Source organism: Salvelinus namaycush, chromosome 3 (assembly GCF_016432855.1).
Source record: "Salvelinus namaycush isolate Seneca chromosome 3, SaNama_1.0, whole genome shotgun sequence".
NCBI classification, from domain to species: Eukaryota; Metazoa; Chordata; class Actinopteri; order Salmoniformes; family Salmonidae; genus Salvelinus; species Salvelinus namaycush.
The window spans coordinates 43,400,196-43,422,289 of record NC_052309.1 but is presented as its reverse complement, the minus strand read 5'-3'; the positions used below and the strand labels follow the sequence as shown (position 1 = coordinate 43,422,289).

Genomic DNA, 22,094 nt, shown 5'->3' with positions numbered 1-22,094 from the left:
TCCTGCGTTCTCTTGGCTGTGTGCTTAGGGTCGTTGTCCTGTTGGAAGGTGAACCTTCACCCCAGTCTGAGGTCCTGAGCGCTCTGGAGCAGGTTTTCATCAAGGATCTCTCTGTACTTTGCTCCGTTCATCTTTTCCCTGGATCCTGACTAGTCTCCCAGTCCCTGCCGCTGAAAAACATCCCACAGCATGATGCTGCCACCACCATGATTCACCATAGTGATGGTGCCAGATTTCCTCCAGACGTGATGCTTGGCATTCAGGCCAAAGAGTTCAATCTTGATTTCATCCATCCAGAGAATCTTTGCTTCTCATGGTCTGAGAGTCCTTGCTTTTTGGCAAACTCCAAGCGGGCTATCATGTGCCTTTTACTGAGGAGTGGTGGAGTGCTGCAGAGATGGTCGTCCTTCTGGAAGGTTCTCCAATCTCCACAGAGGAACTCTGGAGCTCTGTCAGAGTGACCATCAGGTTCTGGGTCACCTCGCTGACCAAGGCCCTTCTCCCCCGATTGCTCAGTTTGGCCAGACGGCCAGCTCTAGGAAGAGTCTTTGTGGTACCAAACTACTTCCAGATACGAATGATGGAGGCCACTGTGTTTTTGGGGACCTTCCATGCTGTAAAAAAATTTTTGGTACCCTTCCCCAGATCTGTGCCTCGACACAATCTGTTCTCGGAGCTCTACAGACAATTTCTTCGACTTCAAGGCTTGGTTTTTGCTCTGACATGCGTGATCAACTGTGGGACCTTATATAGACAGGTTTGTGCCTTTCCAAATCATGTCTAATCAACTGAATTTAGCACAGATGGACTTCAAGTTGTTGAATAATCTCAAGGATGATCAATGGAAACAGGATGTACCTGGCTCAATTTTTTGGTCTCATAGCAAAAGGTCTGAATACGTATGTAAATAAGGTCTTTATGTATTTTTATTTATTACATTTGCCCAAAAATTCTAAAGACCTGTTTTCGCTTTGTCGTTATAGGGTATTGTGTGTAAATTGATGAGGACATTTTTTTATTTAATTCATTTCAGAAAAAGGCTGTAATGTAACACAATGTGGAAGTAGGGATGGGGTCTGAATACTTTCCGAATGCACTGTACTTTTAAGTGGATATTATAAAGGTTCATATTTTTTCAAATAAAACAATGGGCAGTTTGGGTTGCAGTTGTATGTACCTTTTTGTGTAAAAACAAACATAATAGGCGATGTCTGGCTCACAAATTTGTTGTGTTTTTTTCTATATGGTCCTTGCACTAATTGAGTTTGACACCCCTGATCTATTTAAAAATGTATATATATATATTAACCAGGCAAGTAAGTTAAGAACAAATTCTTATATACAATGACGGCCTACCCCGGCCAACCCTAACAACACTGGGCTAATTGTGCGCCACCCTATGGGACTCTCAATCACTCCCGGTTGTGATACAGCCTGGAATCGAACCAGGGTCTGTAGTGACACCTCTAGCACTGAGATGCAGTGCATTAGACTGCTGCGCCACTAGGAAACCCAGTATCTTTAACTGAATGTAAACAAAAGACCCCCTCCCCACCAGTCTCATTGAAACCAGCATAGTCTTATATTGAGATATATCAATAAATTTACATTTCACAGATCCATGGGTGTAAGACCTCTGGGCTACTCTATTTGTTTGTCTTCATCGATCCTCTCTGGCACTTATCACAGTTCTTATGCTCTGATGACACCCTCTGCTGTTCACTTTACACCATAGCAAGCTCACGTGGCCACGACTAGTTCAACAAATAGTGTCTAAAAGTGACAAAACCAAACATTTTCATTGTAGAAATGTAGAAAACTAACAAAACAACATATCCGGCTCAGCAAATGTGTGTACACGAGTCAGCAGGGTGGTATTCATTAATGCACACCATAGCAAAGCACTTTATAACGGAAAATGTAAATTAGCATTTCTTGTTTAGTTCCCAGTGAATATGACACAGTACTCGTGTGCACTTAGTAGCCTCGCATATAAGGGGCTTAGATTCGGATTTTGTAGGTTGTGGTACTTTTTAATGAGAACTCTATTGTAAACGGTTCCATTTCCATTATGTGTTGTCTCCCAACCTGGGGTGGTACAATTCAATTCCATTACACCCCACCCCCATGCTAACTCCTGCAGATACTCTGCACAGGAGTGTGTTTGGCTGTGTCAGTGCTTGTCTGTGTTTTAACATGCTTCAAGTGCCATGCCTACTGTAGCCATTGACAGGCTCTTCCCATTTGTGGTAGTGGGTGAGAGAGACCTGAGAGGGGACACCATTATAAACTATCCCAGAGATACCATCTGGCCTCGCCCGAAACCCACTTCATCCACTTTGACAAACGTCTTTACTTTTTCATTAGGCTTAATACACACATCCATTGGGATCTGTTCAATGCTACTGTCAAACATTTTAAGGCTCTATGGTAAGGGTGCCATTGTGTTGATCCACTCATTCTCCCCTGTTCCTCTCAATGCTCACCTCAACCTTCATAAATCCTTCATATGCCCGACCACACCTCAGAAATTGTGCTACGACGACTCTCTTTAAACTGTGTGTTAATTCACTAAACATGAGCTATACTCACTCGTTCTCCACAACTCCAAGTGGCGCGTTTCAAACCGACAAGACCAGAGGAGGAGTAAAATAACAGTGGCCGTGGTGGGTTGCTATTGGAAACCCTCTGAAAAATGAATCTTTCATAACACTCACCTCGGTGAGTCGAGTCTGCATTAGCATCCCAGAGCTGATTCCCACTCCATGGCAGTGTGAGTGGGAGCCTACGTGGGCGGCCGTTGGGCTCCGAGCGGCCCGAGTGCAAGTCTACACAGGAGGGTTCAACTTCAAGAAGAGCAACATAAAAATATCGGATGTGTGGCTCCACGCCGTACGGCTGGGGCTGTTGTGTCTTTGCTATCTCAGTACCTGAGGTTGAGGGTTCAAATTCAAATGGGAAAACTGGCTACATGCGCTATAGTTAGTAATGGGGGTATTTGAATGAATATGTTGTGCTGCTTGGTCTGTGGCTATACGCTACAGTGTCTATATCATGGAGGGGGTTTCAGTTCAGAAAAGGAAACAGGTGAGGCAATCACCAGCAAACAGTTCTTATCCTCGAGAATGAGCAAAGAAACGGTTGCAAAGCTAGGTCACAATTTGTACAGCCAAGCACTCCTTGACTGAGATGGCAACCCCAAAAGAAATGGCAATCAAATACACAGCAACTTGGCTTTTTTTAATTTTTACAACTATCAACCACCAACTCCAACAACTACATAGCAACCACCACCACCACCACCACAATCAATAGCACCGCAATGATCTGTCTCACTTAACAGTTGCTGATGTGGCTAACGTATGAATCCTGTATCGGTAGCGTGCTTCAGCCTTTGCCCTTTTAGCTGGCATTAAATATAACTGAGGTAGCTACTGTCAGGAGGGAAAACAGGACAAGATAATTACCACACGCTCCAGTTTCCCTTGTCCTCCCTTTACCATTGTGATTTGTGCATAGTAATTAAAACATGAGAGCTGCTGGTATAAAGTTGCACACAGTGTGCATTAGCTTAGGGAATGTGCAAGGTGTTTGGGAGTGGGTCTTAACACTGCTGTTCTCATGTACATCAGCGGAGGTTGCTGAGGGGAGGATGTGTGTTTGATGTATCTGATACCATTCCACCTATTCTGTACCAGCCATTACCATGAGCCCGTCTTCCCCAATTAAAGGTGCCACCAACCTCCTGTGATGTACATACAGTATGTGTGTGTTTGGGGGGGGGGGGGGGGCGTCTATATGTGTGTGTGAGAGAGAGAGACAGGAGAAAATAGAGATAAAGAGAGACAGTGAGAAAATAAAGGGTGGGCGGGCGTACATACCTTTGTTGCAGTAGGAGCTATATCCTCCTAAAAGCTTTCCAAACGGATGAATCCCAACATACAGTGTAAAGGTGTTCTGATGTGTTATTCTGCAAGACTGAACATAGCGAGTGCATTTCACTGTACACATTTATTAACCAGCATCAGTTCTACATGGGAGACAAATTTGCTAGATTTAAAAGATTGATTAGCCACAACACAAGGAAATCAAGCTGTTAAGGGCCTACGGCAAGAAGAAGGTAACAAACTTGCTTCAATCGTTATTCCTCTATTTATTTGGTTTTCACAGCAATCAAACCAACCAAACACCATACAGACTTTCACACTTGTCCGTTTTTATTGAACCATGTAGATACTTTACTTTTAATAAATATATATATATAAATGTCAGGGGCAACCAAAGAAACAAAGTCAAAGAAAATGGTGCCATTGGGTCAATAACGAAACATTAACATAAATCAATATGTCACATACTGAGCAGTTCTATCAATTCTACTTCAATCAATTTCACTTTATTAGAGTGACACAAAACACACACAAAGAAAGTTACTTTTATATTGTAAAATGTATATGATTATATAGCCAGTTAAGTGAGCACAAACATACATTTCCCAAATAAACTGTCCACCTTGCCATTACACTTGCTCTGGAAGAAGCCAAGTCCCACTTCACCCTTCAAATCCATCAAACATACTTTTCACTTGAGTGCACTTGCTATGTTTACATTTTAAAAAATCATGGCGTGAAATATTATTTTGGGTCACAGACATTTACCCTGATACTAGTGGAGGAAGGGGAGTGTGTGTGTGTGTGTGTGTGTGTTAGTGAGAAGGAGAGAGTTCACTGATCAGGTACACCAAACCTACATCTAGTTAGTTCTATTTGTGTGGTACGGTGACATTTTTTCTCTTCATGATAACAGGTCTTGATATTGCAGTAGCGTGCGTGTTTCTGCCAGGATCCGCGACCTCACAGTACAGGAACCTCTCTCTCTCCTCTACTTCTGCTCCTGTCGCTTCTGAAAAGCATGCACACAGCATGCGTGCATACACGTGCGCACACACACACACACACACACACACACACACACACACACACACACACACACACACACACACACACACACACACACACACACACACACACACACACACACACACACGTGGTATCACAGGGGGTAATGGCAGGATATGAATGGGTCAAACTCATTAGCATAATGATGGCGATCTAAAAGACAGCTTTTAAAAGGTTCACTGGATGATGAGAGCAGATTACCACCAGGACTTTGGCAACAAAATAAAGAAAGAAACAAAAGAAAGAAAGAAACAAAAGAAAGACAGAAAGCTAGAAACAAAGAAAAAAAAGCTTTTTTGAACATGAATGACACAGGTCAATCCTAGACGCGCACCTTTAAATCTGTATTGCTAAAAGTTATGAGAGGACATTATGACACCAAAAGTGCAGGATGCCCAAAGAAAATTATATCCTAAATATCCACTCTATTATACCTAACCATCATGGTGTCTTATCAAATGTTATGAAGTAAATAATATTATGAAAAACTGTCAGACATGATGCTATAACTTAAATTATAGAAAATACTGTATGTGCAAAACTCTTCGTTGTCTTCAAATATACAGTATGTGACTGGTGTGAGCGTTCATTACTCAGTGGAGATCTTGCACTCTCATGACATTAACTGGATGCCATCTGAATTATTGTCTAGCAACACGCAATTAAGTCTGCATCGCTCTGAAAGCTTTTTTTCCCCATCCGGGGATTGGGTGATAGGAGGCTGGCTGGGTTACTGATTCCTTGTGGAACACACACAGTATGTCACGTCCTGACCATAGTTGTGTGTTTTGCTTGTTTAGTGTTGGTCAGGACGTGAGCTGGGTGGGAATTCTATGTTGTGTGTCTAGTTCGTCTGTTTCTGTGTTCAGCCTAATATGGTTCTCAATCAGAGACAGCTCTCAATCGTTGTCCCTGATTGAGAATCATATATAGGTGGCTTGTTTTGTGTTGGGGATTGTGGGTGGTTGTTTCCTGTCTCTGTGTTTGTATTCTGCACCAGATAGGACTGTTTCGGTTTGCCACATTTTGTTATTTTGTTCGTTGTAAGTGTTCACTGTTTTTTGTTTAATTAAACATGTTGAGCACTGGTTACGCTGCGTGTTGGTCCGATCCCTGTTTCACCCTCTCTTATAGTGAAGAGAGGGAAGGCTGCCGTTACAGAACCACCCACCAAACCCGGACCAAGCAGCGTAGCAACGGGCAGCAACGGCAGCAGCAGCAGCAGCGGGACCAGGAGAAATGGACTTGGGAGGACGTATTGGACGGAAAGGGTTGCTACACATGGGAGGAGATCCTGGTTGGTAAGGATCGCCTTCCATGGGAACAGGTGGAGGCAGCTAGGAGAGCGAAAGCAGCTGAGAAGGGGAACCGGTGTTATGAGGGAACACGGCTGGCCAGGAAGCCCGAGAAGAAATCCCAAAAATTTCTTGGGGGGGGGGGGGGCTAAAGGGTAGTGTGGCGAAGTCAGGTAGGAGACCTGCGCCCACTTCCCATGCTGACCGTGGAGAGCGGGAGTACGGGCGGACACCGTGATATCCGGAAGAGCGCACGGTGTCTCCTGTACGTGTGCATAGCCCGGTGCGGGTTATTCCACCTCCCCGCACTGGCCGGGCTAAATTGAGCATTGAGCCAAGTGCCATGAAGCCGGCTCAACATATCTGGCCTCCAGTACGTCTCCTCGGGCCGGTGTACATGGCACCAGCCTTACGCATGGTGTCCCTGGTTCGCTTACACAGCCCAGTGCGGGTTATTCCACCTCCCCGCATTGGACGGGCTACGGGGAGCATTCAACCGGGTAAGGTTGGGCAGGCTCGGTGCTCAAGGGAGCCAGTACGCCTGCACGGTCCGGTATATCCGGCGCCACCTTCCCGCCCCAGCCCAGTACCATCAGTGCCTACACCACGCACTAGGCTTCTTGTGCGTCTCCAGAGCCCTGTTCCTCCTCCACGCACTCTCCCTGTGGTGCGTGTCTCCAGCCCAGTACCACCAGTTCCGGCACCACGCACCAAGCCTCCTGTGCGTCTCCAGAGCCCTGTACGCACTGTTCCTTCTCCCCGCACTCGCCCTGAGGTGCGTGCCCTCAGTCCGGTACCACCAGTTCCGGCACCACGCACCAGGCCTATAGTGCGCTTTGAGAAACCAGTGTGCCCTGTTCCTGCTCCCCGCACTAGCCTTGAGGTGCGTGTCTCCAGTCCGGTGCCACCAGTTCCGGCACCACGCACCAGGCCTACTGTGCGCCTCAGCAGGTCAGAGTCGGCCGTCTGCCCAACCCCGCCTGCACTGCTCGTCTGCTCAACGTCGTCTGCACTGCTCGTCTGCCCAGCGCCGTCTGAGCTGCCTGGCTGCCCAGCGCCGTCTGAGCCATCCGTCTGCCCAGCGCCATCTGAGCCATCCGTCTGCCCAGCGCCATCTGAGCCATCCGTCTGCCCAGCGCCATCTGAGCCATCCGTCTGCCCAGCGCCATCTGAGCCATCCGTCTGCCCAGCGCCATCTGAGCCATCCGTCTGTCCCGAGCCATTAGAGCCGCCCGTCTGTCCCGAGCCGTCAGAGCCGTCCGTCAGTCAGGAGCCGCCAGAGCCGTCCGTCAGTCAGGAGCCGCCAGAGCCGCCAGCCAGTCAGGAGCCGCCAGAGCCGCCAGCCAGTCAGGAGCCGCCAGAGCCGCCAGCCAGTCAGGAGCCGCCAGAGCCGCCAGCCAGTCAGGAGCCGCCAGAGCCGCCAGCCAGTCAGGAGCCGCCAGAGCCGCCAGCCAGTCAGGAGCCGCCAGAGCCGCCAGCCAGTCAGGAGCCGCCAGAGCCGCCAGCCAGTCAGGAGCTGCCAGAGCCGCCAGCCAGTCAGGAGCTGCCCTCCAGTCATGAGCTGCCCGCCAGTCATGAGCTGCCCGCCAGTCATGAGCTGCCCTCCAGTCATGAGCTGCCCTCCAGTCATGAGCTGCCCTCCAGTCATGAGCTGCCCTCCAGTCATGAGCTGCCTTCCAGTCATGAGCTGCATCTAGTCCGGAGCAACCATTCAGTCCGGAGCTGCCTCTCTGTCCGGAGCTGTCCTTCAGTCCGGAGTTGCCCCTCTGTCCTGAGCTACCTCTCTGTCCTGAGCTACCCCTCTGTCCTGAGCTACCCCTCTGTCCTGAGCTACCTCTCTGTCCTGAGTTGTCTATATTTAGGAGGGGCCTTGGTGAAGGTTCCTGGACCATGGTCGGGGGCGAGGGTCGCCACTCAAAGGACGCTAAGGAGGGGGACAAAGACAGTGGTGGAGTGGTGTCCTCGTCCACCGCCGGAGCCGCCACCGCGGACAGATGCCCACCCAGACCCTCCCCTTGAGTTTTAGGGGTGCGTTCGGAGTCCGCACCTCAGGGGGGGGGGGGGTACTGTCACGTCCTGACCATAGTTATGTGTTTTGCTTGTTTAGTGTTGGTGAGGACGTGAGCTGGGTGGGAATTCTATGTTGTGTGTCTAGTTCGTCTGTTTCTGTGTTCAGCCTAATATGGTTCTCAATCAGAGACAGCTGTCAATCGTTGTCCCTGATTGAGAATCATATATAGGTGGCTTGTTTTGTGTTGGGGATTGTGGGTGGTTGTTTCCTGTCTCTGTGTTTGTATTCTGCACCAGATAGGACTGTTTCGGTTTGCCACATTTTGTTATTTTGTTCGTTGTAAGTGTTCACTGTTTTTTGTTTAATTAAACATGTTGAGCACTGGCTACGCTGCGTGTTGGTCCGATCCCTGTTTCACCCTCTCTTATAGTGAAGAGAGGGAAGGCTGCCGTTACACAGTAGATGTGTCATGCCCATAGCGGGCACAAGGGCACGTGCCCCCTCAGATTTTCCCTGTTTTGTAATCTTTCTGATGTTAAATGAATTATTAAACTTTATTTTTAAGTCCACGTTTTATCATAATTATTTATAGAAAGATCTGTCATATGTATTTTGCGGAGGAGGCACACTGATTGGACCAGGCAAAGAGTACCCCCCCCCATTCTCCCTAAGTAAGTGGTTCCTTCCAAGGTGCACCACATAGCAAAGATATGCTAGGCAGGACGTTAGACACTAGTTAGTGCATGCAGACAGTATCATCAGTGAGGAGGAGAGTGTAGAGTGACACACAGCGTTTGATTTGATTTTAGCTGCCAGTGATGAGCAGGACTTGCAGGAGGTATATTTGTAAAATAATTTGATTAAGCTATGTAGCCTATTGATTCCCTCTTGATGAATAAATACAATTACAATGTTTTGCTGTTTCTGTAATACTAGCCACCTAGCAATTTCATGAAGTTGGCTTTAACTAGCCAGCTAGATAGTTTCCCAAACAAGCTACCAAGCCATTTCAGGTTCTCAATCAAGTCAGAGTAGCGTGTCTAACTATCTTAGCTGGCAAGGTTGCTAGACTTTAGAAAAGCTAACAATTACTAAATAAGACTCACATTCCTTTCCATCTTTTACCCAGATTTTAGCAGAGAAGCATATTTCCTTTATTAGAAAATATAACCACCAGTCAGGATGATACAGACAGTTTAAGGGGTATTTATTTTATACCTTTATTTAACTAGGCAAGTCAGTTAAGAACAAATTCTTATTTTCAATGGCGGCCTAGGAACAATGGGTTAACTGCCTTGTTCAGGGGTAGAACAACAGATTTTTACCTTGTCAGCTCAGGGACTTAATCTTGCAACCTTTCGGATGCTAATCCAACGCTCTAATTAGCCACTTGGCTACCTGCCGCCCCGGGTATGCTTAGATATGCAAAAAATAATTGGTTTAAATGTAATCTGGCACCTTATGCTAATCATATTTATGTATTACTTATGATGCCATGATATGTATCACGTTTCATGTAAGACCCAGATGCAGACAATGTCGAAGTAACAAAAGTTTATTACTAGTACAGGGGCAGGCAAACGAAAGTTCAAGGGTGGCAGGGTAGCCTAGTGGTTAGAGCGTTGGACTAGCAACCGCAAGGTTGCAAGATCAGGCAGGGGTCAATAATCCAGTGTGGTGTGGCAAGGTATAGAACGGCAGGCAGGTTCAGGGCCAGGGCAGGCAGAATTGTCAAAACCGGGAAAAAATAGAAAACAGGAACTAGAACAGAGGGGAAAACCACTGGTAGGTTTCACGAAACAAAACAAACTGCTCATTGAACATCTCATTCAAAAATGATGGGCATTAGTATGGAGTTGGTCCCCCTGTTGCTGCTATAACAGCCTCCACTCTTCTGGGAAGACTTTACACTAAATGTTGGAACATTGCTGCGAGGATTTGCTTCCATTCAGCCACAAGAGCATTAGTGAGGTTGTGCACTGATGTTGGCTTATCAGGCCTGGCTCGCAGTCGGCGTTCCAATTCATCCCAAAGTTGTTCAATGGTGTTGAGGTCAGGGCTCTGTGCAGGCCAGTCAAGTTCTTCCGGACCAATCTCGACAAACCATTTCTGTATGGACCTCACTTTGTGCACGGGGGTGTTGTCATGCTGAAACAGGAAAGGGCCTTCCCCAAACTGCTGCCACAAAGTTGGAAGCACAGAATTGTCTAGAATGCATCGTATGCTGTAGCGTTAAGATTTCCCTTCACTGGAAATAAGGGGCCTAGTCCGAAGCATGAAAAACAGCCCCAGACATCAAACTTGTCGTTGTCATTATGAAAAGGTATAAACACAAAAACTACAGGCTACATGACATCACCAGCCTGGTGGTCCAAAACACCATAACTAGTGTATTTTAACACCAATAAATCCACCCATTTAAAAATGAATTTAGTATACAGTATGTCAATCTAGCAAACCAGGCAACTAAAAACTACTTTTTAAACAATGTTTTGGTTCTTTGCTAGCTAATGTTAAGTTAGATGGTTAGCCAGTTCAAATAATTACCGTATCATATAGCTGACAACGTCTTCACTTTAGCTAATTTGTCTTCATTATTACAGGAAAATAAACTCACAACAAGATCATTATTTACAAGTTAATGGCAAGCTAATTACAGAATATATCTTACAGTTGTGAGTCTGATTAAATAAAAGCAGGGCATTCTACCGGAGAATTTTAGAACGTGGACACTGTCTTGTTGGCCTAACGTTATATCCTAATTTGACTTTGGTGCAGGTCATGTGCTTCACTGGTAAACAAATAATATATAAAATCAAATCAAAGCTGATTTGTCGCATGCACAAGATACAGAAGGTGTAGTGAAATTGTTACTTGCATAGTAGAGTCTTTTGTTTAGACATATAGCTACCTAGCTAAACAATGAACCATAATCCCAACTCATAATGTTAGTACCCTGCATGAATCTGCAGGTAGCTAACCAACCAGCTTCAATGTTAGCTAGCTAGCTAACTTTAGGCTATAACTAGCAATGCAAATGGCTCTGAGATATGAATAATATTACTACACAGATCATACAAGTAACGTTAGCTAGCGAGCCAGCCAGCTAGCATTAGCTAGCTAGCTAACAGTACGCTATAACTTGAAATGCAAACGACTTTCTGACAAAATTAGAAACGTATAATATCTGAAAATGTAGCTAGCTAGACTATCTTACCCATATACATGAACGGATGCTTCTCCCTCTTTGTCACGGATGCCATGGTTGCCCTTAGTTTGAAGATGTAATTCGGAGATAGGTGTTTTAACAACAGTCTTCTGTGGGTTCTCTTTTCTACTCCATCTGCATATTTGCAATCAAACTCCATCTGCATATTTGCAATCAAACTCTGAATTTTCTCCAACTCCTTAGGTATTATACTCTAATTCCACCGGGCATTCCGATGTTTTCAAAACTCGGTCCTCCAGAAAGTGGAGAACAACACTTTTGCAGCGTTAGAAAGGATTACCTACACATACTGACCAGCTCATGTTATAGACAGAAGCCTGCTACATGGCAAACCAATCCAAACTCATCTCTCGGCATGTCCAGCCCATCCATTATCTCAGCCAATCGTGGCTAGTGGGAAGGTTCCTGTATTTTTCCGTGGCTAAACAATCTAGGCTCGTAATTTAACCATTTTATTTGTATTTACAGATGGCATACAAGTTTGTTATTAAGGCACATGAACGTTCACACGTTCCAGAAGGCATTTCTGCCAAAAAACGCATTTTGATTAGAAATAAAAGTGCCTGATTCAGAGGAGTTGGGTTAAATGCGGAGACACATTTCAGTTGAATGCATTCGGTTGTACAACTGACGAGGTATCCCCCTTTCCTAGGATACTAGGTGTGACATCCTAAATCACAATTTTGATACTGAAGGATTAAGGACTAGTTTCTCTACCACCTAAATTCTTACAAAAAAAGTAAATACACACCTAAACCACAGAAGCTCAATTCCTTATAAGAACAACCGTTGAGCCAAAATGGATGCTCAATACACCCTCAGTTTCCCTCCTAAGACCAAAGTTCTTAACCTTATCCCTCTCTCTTACAGCTCTTGTGCTGTCTTTCGACAACTTGTACTACACCCATACACATTTCTGTCAACATTGTTCATGGCAATTACAGTTTTTATTTCTGATTCTGAAGGGTTACAAAATTCTGGCAACTTTCCCAGAATTCCCATGGTTTCTAGAATATTCTGGGAATTCTGGCAAAGTTACCAGCATTTTGCCAACCTAATTCTGCTAAAGCTTTCACCTCCTCCCTGGGTTTGTCTTCCTTCATTTTCTTGCGAGTCATGTGACCACGGAAGCTGGCCTGGATCTTGGCAGCAGCCTTGTTGGCCTCGGGGTCATCCAAGGGGATGTCCATGATGTCCTCCTCGTGGGTCTTGGGACACCCGTCCTGAGAGGGACAAACAACACGGTTGGGGTCAGTTCCACTTCAATTCAGTTAATTCAGTAAACTGAAATTCCAATTCAATGTTTTTTCTCATTTAAACAACAAGGCCAATATCAGCTGTTCTCATCCAATTCACTGATTGACTGTTGTACAATTTGAAAGCCAGCCTGGGTGCCAGTCTGTCTCTGCTTTAGACAACTTGTTGCGGTCAAGCCATACAATGGAAGGCAACGTGTAATTCTGAATAGAGTAACAGATTGTAACAGATTTCACCGCGATAGGTTTGATAAATTCATCTCTGAAGGTGAAATGTGTACTTACATTCTGAAATCTTGCTCTGATTTATCATCCAAAGGGTCCCAGAGATAACATGAAGTGTAATTTTGTTAGATAAATTCCTTTTTCATACCCTAAAAATGTCCATATAGCATGCACGATCGATTTTGTATTTCCACTCGTTAAATTTGCAAAGAAAGGAAGCCTTGAAAATCTAACCCTAAACGTTGTTTCAACCATTCAAATCATGTTCGTATTTATTCCTCAGAGATCCTAGAACATAACCAGACTTCACTATATCATTAGGAGTATAGTATATCCTATAGGACACCAAATTTGGTTAGAGAGCGACGCCTTCATGGCACGCCGATGACGCGGGCGGTCTTCACTTGATTGACTTTGTCGAATAAGCTCCCATCGGGGTCAAACAAAGCTAGCTAGATAGCCAATGAGCTGGGCTTTACGGGAGTATCTGTCGCAAAATGTTGCTGCTAACCTTGTGTGACATCAAGCCTTTTCCATTTGGATAAAAATTATAAGAATATGGAGAGTTATAAAGTTATGATAATTGTGTGTTTTGCAAATGTGGAACTTATAATATGGCTACTAATACTGGAAAAGCTAAATCAATGTCCAAGTATTCAGATTTGACGATATTCTAGCAGAAAAATTTAATGTGAATGTAAATGTCTCCACGATTTGCCCAAATGTACCTGGGTGACTTCATACTAAATGTCATGTAGTTTGCTCAGAGTGATGGCTAAATTTGGGACCTTTCTGTTGCATTTCAAAAATGGGAGAAATTTTTGTTTTGTTTTCTTCTACCAGATCTATTGTGTTATATTATCCTACATTCAATTCACATTTACACAAACTTCAAAGTGTTTCCTTCAAATGGTACCAAGAATATGCATATCCTTGTTTCAGGGCCTGAGCTACAGGCAGTTAGATTTGGGTATGTCATTTTAGGGGAAAATGTAAAAAAAAGGGGCTATCCCTAATTAAACTCTTCATAAAGACAAATTATTGACTCCCCGGAACGAGTACTTGGTTGCACCAGCAACGGCCAAGATAACTGCAGACAAACGCTTCTTGTAACCGTCAATGCGCTTGCTGGACCTTTCTACTGGCAATTTGGCCAGCTTTTTAGCAGCAAACTGCTCTGATTCTTCAATGTTTTGAGGGGTGCCCTCCACCAACTGCTGTTTTCAGATCGCGCCATAGGTTTTGGATGTAATTCAGATCTGGGCTCTTCGCTGGTCACCATAGCAGTCCAGCATCTAGTCTTGAACCATTCCTGGGTGCTTTTTTATGTGTGTTTGGGGTCATTTTCCTGTTGGAATACCCACAACCTTCAATTGAGACGCATCTTGTGGGCAACCCCACAGCATTATCAACCCTCCCCCATCTTTGATTGTAGGGAGGGTGTTCTTTTCATTGAATTCTTAATTTGGTCGTCACTAAACACAGCGCTGATATGTATTGCCAAAGAGTTGTAATTTTGTTTCATTGGTCCACAGAACATTTCCCCCAGGATTTAGGCTTGTTTAGGTGGGTTTATGAGAAGTTCAATCAGGCTTTCTTGTGTCTTCTTCAGCAGTGGGGTCTTCCTCACCGCAACCTTCCTCAGGAGTGGCAGGTAGCTTAGTGGTTAGAGTGTTGGGCGAGTAACTGAAAGGTTGCTGGATCGAATCCCCGAGCTGACAAGGTGAAAATCTGTCGTTCTGCCCCTGAACAAGGCAGTTAACCCACTATTCACCTGTAGGCCGTCATTGTAAATAAGAAATTGTTCTTAACTGACTTGCCTAGTTAAATAAATAAAATTCCTATGTTTACCAAATTAAGCATTGAAATAAAAGAGGGGTTGCTTTGCTGTCTCTGGTACTGGTGGCCTTGAATGTGTGCATGAAATAAGCAGATTGTCAAGGTGTTTTAGAGTGCAATGTTCAATCCACTGTCCAAAAACTCTGTTGAAGGTTGTGGATCTTCCAGCAGGACAAACCCAAACAAATATCAAAAGCACCCTGGAATGGTTCATGATGAAATGCTGGACTGTTCTGGAGCGGACAGCGAAGAGTCCAGATCTGAATGAGATCCACAATCTATGGCAAGAGCTCTTCAGTTTGCTGCTGAAGAGTGGGACAAATTGCCAGTAGAAAGGTGCAGCAAGCTCATTGATGGCTAAAAAAAGTATTTGTTGGCAGTTATCTTTGCCAAAGGCTGTGCATCCAAGTAGCTAGCTCCTGGGTACCAATAATTTGCTCCATGCCATTTGCCTTTACGTTCTAAGTTACAATTGTAAATTTAAGTTTACAAAAATAAATTTGGTTCTGCAATGTTGAAAATCCAATAACAAGGTGTAGAGACCATTTTTTAAATGTTTTATTTCAGCTTATTTGAGAAGAAATAGGGAATTATTTAAGTACAGTGCAAGGGTGCCAATATATTTGGCTGCAACTGTATCTGCCTCGGGCAGCTGTAACTTACTGTAGTAATCTATAAAGGCAGCTGATAAACGTTTAGGTTGCTATCTAGCTCTGATAAGATGGTTTGATGGTCCGATATTGAAAGTTTGAATATGTATGATCTGCATGAAGGAGAGTTGGGCAAGAAGTATGGCTATGAGTCAAGTGGACCAAATATTCTACTCCATGTAATGAGGTATAATTTCCAAACACTTTGATACAAATGAAAGTGGCACACAAATGGTGCTCAGAATTTACTTAAAATAGAAAAGAAAATAGAAAAGACATCAGAATGACAAGGGCTGGAACACAGTGTTGGTATTATCAGGAATCAAGGTAAAACCCAAGTGCAGACTGTGTGAAGTAACAATGTTTATTGTAACCACAGGGGAAGGCAAACGACAGGTCAAGGCAGGCAGGGGTCGATAATCCAGAGCAGAGGCCAGGGTACAGGACGGCAGGCAGGGTCAGGTCAGGCAGAGGTCGGTAATCCAGAGCTGGAGCAAAGGTACAGGACGGCAGGCAGGCTCAGGGTTAGAGACAGGCAGTGGTCAGGCGGGCGGGTACAGGGTCAGGACAGGCAAAGGTCAAAAACCAGGAGGACGAAAAAAAGAGAAACTAGGGAAAACAGGAGCTGAGACAAAACGCTGGTAGGCTTGAACAAACAAGATGAACTGGCAACAGACAGACAGAAAACACAGGTATAAATACACAAGGGATAATGGGGCATATGGGCAACACCGGGAGGGGGGTGGAGACAAGCACAAGGACAGGTGAAACAGATCAGGGCGTTACAGTAACCCCCCCTCCTCTAGGGACGCCACCTGGCGCATACCTGGTTGAGCGGGGTGCCGGCGCTGGAACTCAGAGATGAGGCCTGGGTCCAGGATGTCCCTAGCGGAGACCCAGCACCTCTCCTCCAGGCCATAACCCTCCCAGTCAACCAGGTACTGGAATCCCCTGCCCCGAGGTCGAACCTTCAGGAGGCGTCTCACCATGTACGCCGGGCTACTGTCGATGAGACGAGGGAGAGGGGTGGGCCTGGAAATAGGAGACTAGGGGCAGTTAGTCATGATTTTAACTCTGGACACAGAAAAGGTAGGAAGAATACAGAGGGTACGGGGCAACAGAGGACGAACAGCAGAGGGGCTAATGATCTTGGAACGGGGGGGAAAAGGTCTCGGCTTCTGGGCCAGTAGCCGCAGCACTATAGCGGCGTGCCAGCACCTCAGGCTTGACCTTCTTGGATACCGGTCAGTGCTGAGGAAGCGAAATGGCCTGGGCCTTACTGAACCCCTCCCGGAGGTCCTGGTACTCTGTGGAGCAGGCCGAGAGGTCCAGGGCCATTTCCAAGCCGCCAGGACGTCCCGGGGCAGGCAGAGCTGACTTCAGGTAATGAGTGTGGCAGGATGGGCTTCAGCCCACGATGGCACCAGTTGCACAGTCAATGGAGGGATTGTATCGCTGGAGCCAAGAGAATCCCAATACCACGGGAACCTGCGGAGACTCAACCAGCAGGAATTGGATCGTCTCGATGTGGTTCCCCAACACTCGTAGGTTGACAGGGGTGGTCTGGTGGGTGACCCGGCCTATAGAGCGCTCTAACACCCATGGGAATGAAGAAGAGTTGAGTGGGGATGCCCAGCTCGGACGCCAGGGTAATGTCCATGAGACTCACATCGGCCCCCGAGTCGATGAGTACCTGGAGAGACTTGGACTTGTCACCCCACAGTAGGGTGGCATGAAGAGGGGGGCAAGTAAGGGGAGAATAACAATTATCTTTAAGACCCACCAGAGGACTCACTCCAACGAATGAGCTGGGTCTCTTGAAGGGACAGGTAGACACATAATGACCGACAGTACCGGAATACAGACAACTCTGGGTGTTCAGTCCGTGTACGTGTTCGACTGGAGGCAGCCTAGCCCTGCCGAGCTGCATCGGCTCGGGAAGAGGCAACTCGGCAGTCTTCGGAGGATCTTGGAGGAACTCGGCTAACCTCGGATCCTCTCGGGGACTTCCAGAGTTCACCAGATGCAAGGTGGGATCATTGAGTGAGCGAGTGAGTGAGTCTTACGTTACCGTAACCATCCACAAGCACAGGGACAGGTGAAACAGATCAGGGCGTGTCAGGTACAGTATAACAGTAGATAGGTTATCACATATACCTGCTTATCAACTTGTAATGATCATTCGGGACACGTAAAATACGATGTCATCGACATTAATAACCTAAACCCTAAAAGATATTTAAAAAATGAAATACTAATATGTCAATTTATCATTCCATACAAATAACATAGTGACATGAAACATTGTACCGTCATATCATTGCGGAGCGGATAAACAGACTGTCTCATAAAGGGCATTGTTCAACTCTAAGGAATATGCTTAGGAACAGAATCCCTCATGCTTTGTTTATAAGCACACAAGCCTCCTGTGCTCTGTCTGTGCCTCTCCACCCAGGTCCTATGGGGTCTTCAGTTTCCATCAGCACATCTATTTCCTCTTGGCTGTTAGGGGATGGCTACGTCCCAAATGGCATCGTATTCCCTATATAGGGAATAGGGTGCCATTTTGGACACAGATGATGCTTCAGTGTCAGGGAATCAGAGGCCAGAAGACTTCCTCGTACAATAAGGCTTGCTAGACATGAAGGTAGTTTAGTGAAATGAAAGCAACATCCTCGGGTGAGTTTCATGTACTATGGCTAAGCCGAAGAAACCAAGGGTATGTTATACACGAAGTCTGGCCTAAACTATCTGACTTTCACAGAGGCAAATCGGTAGACCACTCTAGTGGGTGATGTTTCCTTTTCTTGGTATTGGCCTCTAACACTTTACTTAAAGACAAATTATATAATGAATTATGGTGCATTAATAATGCATACGCATTATGCATTATTGACATAAGCATATATGACCCCTTATGATGTCTTAGCATTATTTCACAATAATCCTGAATAATCAGCCATATTGAGTAAGGCATAGCATGTTATGACTGCGTAATTAAACATGATAAGGGCTCATACATACTTACAACAAGTTATAATGCATTATGCCTGTTGACCTGAGTTACTTCAATTATCTGGTCACATAACCAAAACCAAAGACAAAAGAGGGATTTGAGTAGTGGTTATAACTGAAATATATCGGTGACACTTACATTTGCCAAGAACCATTGTTCACTTAACAAACACATTTCTTAGAGTATACTATAAATGGAAACAAGAGATTAAAGAGGGCATATTTAAGTTGAGTGTCACCCCATCTCTTTCCAATATTTCAATAGAATGGTCTCGGGCGGAAACACAACAAGCGATGTACTCGAGCTAAAGAAATCCAAGCTCTGTCAATATATACACTTTTAATGTAATTATCAATCATTGTCCAAGTCATCTCTGACAGTATGGATCTTCAAACTATGCAGGTCAAATGACTGGTGAGAGTTAGTATGCAAATGACCATCTGTCTACTCAGTCACAAGCACACGGTAGCAAGTCTTCAAATTATACACAGATAATTGCTGTTTCTCGAAAACTCGAAAGTCTAGGGTCCTCCCACAAACAGACAACCTTCAAGCCCACGCAGTTCAGCAAGGATGAGTTTTGTAGCGTACCAACTGGTGCTATCCATACCAGATTTTTTTTGTTGTTGCAAGAAATCCTCAAACCCTACTGAATATATTTATCTCCCTTTGCCTAAGTCCCAATAGAATACGTTGCCTATTTTGGATTGTTTTTGAAGAACTCATATTCTAAAATGATTCACAGAGTACAATTCAGTGAGTACAACGTGGTCTCAGGGCAATTCGTATTATTCTGTATGTAAATTTATTACACCCCATTTAGTGTGATGTACGTTACGTTATATTATAAATGGAATAGTGGTCGTACAATATCTGAATTATAGGACATATAGTGTCTTACGTCTACTTCGGTTATACAATAGCATACGAATTGGATGATGTACCTTCTTACACATCTTGGAAGTATTATATTACACGTCTTTTTCTGAGACCAGGTTGCTTGTAACAACAAATAACATTTTAACTTAGTCAGAATAATTGAGTCAGAATCATTATGAAATGATAATAAGACATTATAAGGTGTGATACATGCGTATGACAAGTCTTAAGCTGCATTATAACACAGTTATACATTTTAACTGCATTATCGCACAAACCAGTCATTGGAGTAAGCCTGGATTTTCATGAGTGATTTGCATGCCCCTGTGCTTATTATACTAAAGCTCAATAAGCTACCCACAAGGTATTTTCCTCTATCATATTTAGTCACTTCTAATCCTATCTTTCCAATAATTATCAAGCAAATGAACATTGGACTGAAAACGACATACAGCTGAAAACACAGTTGACTAAAACAGTACTAAAACAGAATGTACAATAAATACATCTGAGAAGTTAAACACGTCTCTCAACAGTTCTATGCACGTTTGATTTGAAAATAATCACATAATGCCAGTCTGAGCCTGCAGCTGCTCTCCCACCTCCATGATTAGCAGGCTAACCCTGCCAATAACTACAATGTCTCATCATTGTTTCTAAATGGATCCACATTTGTGGTGCAATTTTGCATTGAGTCACAGGTCAGCTTTTGTTTTGGAGAGCAAAAACGCACTGACTTTGGAATGCCAATTTTCTTGGACTAAACTGTGCCTGGATGCCTGAATGTTGTTTTATCAGAATTATTTAGGCCTACTATATCCATTATTTCAACTTGTCTCCCGTTATTTTCATTATGAAATACATCTAATAAAGTAGCCTAAACCATAATAAATAAAGTTCAACATTTAAATGCTTGCACTTCATAATTTTTACAAAATAGCCTAGATCGATACTTACATTTAGACATTCCATTGCGAGAGAATGGAAAACAAAAATCCTATATAGAAACGTGAAGTTCACTTCTCAGAGTTTTTGGTTGATATTTTTGAACAATTCCCGTCTCCGTTCGTGCGCTTCTCTCCCGTGCCTCTTCTACTCCTGTATGGCAGTGCCTGTGTGAAGCTAGCCACAATAGGGGAATTTTCGGTTCGCCATCAAAATAAAAGTTCCCTAATGAAAGTGATTCAAACGGATACAGTAGTTTACGCACATTCATTCTCCAATCAGCTGCTAGCAGTGCAGGGACGACCTCTGGCGTTTTCCTTGCTCTGCCCTATGATCACAAAACAAAACATTACAAAAGTGTAAGAAAAAGATGTGGTTATGAGTAATTAAAAGCATTTATGGGAATATCACATATGAACAGAAAATACAGTATCTATTGTAGAATGAATTTTCCCTCATAATCCTCATAATATTACATACGGATTGTTTTCCCCTCATCAATCAACACACAATACCTAATAATGACAAAGCATTTACAGGTTTTTAGAAATGTTTTGCTAATTTCTTAAAAGTAAAAAACTGAAATATGACATTTAAATAAGTATTCAGACTCTTTACTCGTTTTTCTGTTGAAGCACCGTTGGCAGCAATTACAGCCTCGAGTCTACTTGGGTATGTCGTTACAACCTTGAAACACCTGTATTTGAGTTTCTCATTCTTCTCTGCAGATCTTCTCAAGCTCTGTCAGGTTGGATGGGGAGCATCGCTGCACAGCTATTTTCAGGTCTCTCCAGAGATGTTTCGATCAGGTTCAAGTCCGGGCTCTGGCTTGGCCACTCAAAGACATTCAGAGACTTGTCTCGAAGCAACTCCTGTGTTGTCTTGGCTGTGTGATTAGCATCGTTGTCATGTTGGAAGGGGAACATTCGCCCCAGTCAGAGGTCCTGAGCGCTCTGGAGCAGGTTTTCATCAAAGATCTCTCTGTACTTTGCTCCGTTCATTTTTCCCTCGATCCTGACAAGTCTCCCAGTCCCTGCCGCTAAAAAACATCCCGACAGCATGATGCTGCCAACACCATGCTTCACCGTAGGGATGGTGCTAGGTTTCCTCCAGACGTGATGCTTGGCATTCAGGCCAAAGAGTTCAATCTTGGTTTCATCAGACCAGATAATCTTGTTTCTCATGGTCTGAGTGTCATTTAGGTGCATTTTGGCAAACTCCAAGCAGGCTGTCATGTGCCTTTTACTGAGGAGTGACTTCTATTTGGCCGCTCTACCATAAAGGCCTGATTGGTGGAGTGCTGCACAGATGGTCATCCTTCTGGAAGGTTCTTCCATCTCCACAGAGGAACTCTGGAGGATCTGTCAGAGTGATCATCGGGTTCTTAGTCACCTCCCTGACCAAGGCCCTTCTCCCCCTGATTGCTCAGTTTGGCCGGGTAGCCAGCTCTAGGAAGAGTCTTGGTGGTTCCAAACTTCTTTAATTTAAGAATGATGGAGGCCACTGTGTTCTTGTGGACCTTTTTTGGTACCCTTCCCCAGATCTGTGGCCCCATCCTGTCTCGGAGCTCTGCGGACAATTCCTTCGACCTCATGGCTTGGTTTTTGCTCTGACATGCACTGTCAACTGTGGGACCATATATAGACAATTGTGTGCCTTTCCAAATCATGTCCAATCAATTGAATTTACCACAGGTGGACTCCAATCAAGTTGTAGAAACATCTAAAGGATGATCAACGGAAACAGGATGCACCTGAGCTCAATTACGAGTCTCATAGCAAAGGGTCTGAATAC

At 44.5% G+C, this 22,094-nt stretch overlaps 1 protein-coding gene across 1 annotated transcript; it reads right to left on the bottom strand.

Moving 5' to 3' along the window:
- Window positions 1-4,536: 4,536 nt before the first annotated feature.
- nrgna (neurogranin (protein kinase C substrate, RC3) a) lies at window positions 4,537-20,408 on the bottom strand. Its single transcript, XM_038989001.1, has 3 exons — window positions 20,313-20,408; window positions 12,567-12,713; window positions 4,537-4,899 (listed from the first exon to the last, which is right to left on the bottom strand). The coding sequence occupies exons 1-3, from the start codon at window positions 20,325-20,327 to the stop codon at window positions 4,879-4,881; spliced, it is 183 nt and encodes a 60-aa protein (XP_038844929.1). The 5' UTR covers window positions 20,328-20,408; the 3' UTR covers window positions 4,537-4,878.
- Window positions 20,409-22,094: the final 1,686 nt, after the last annotated feature.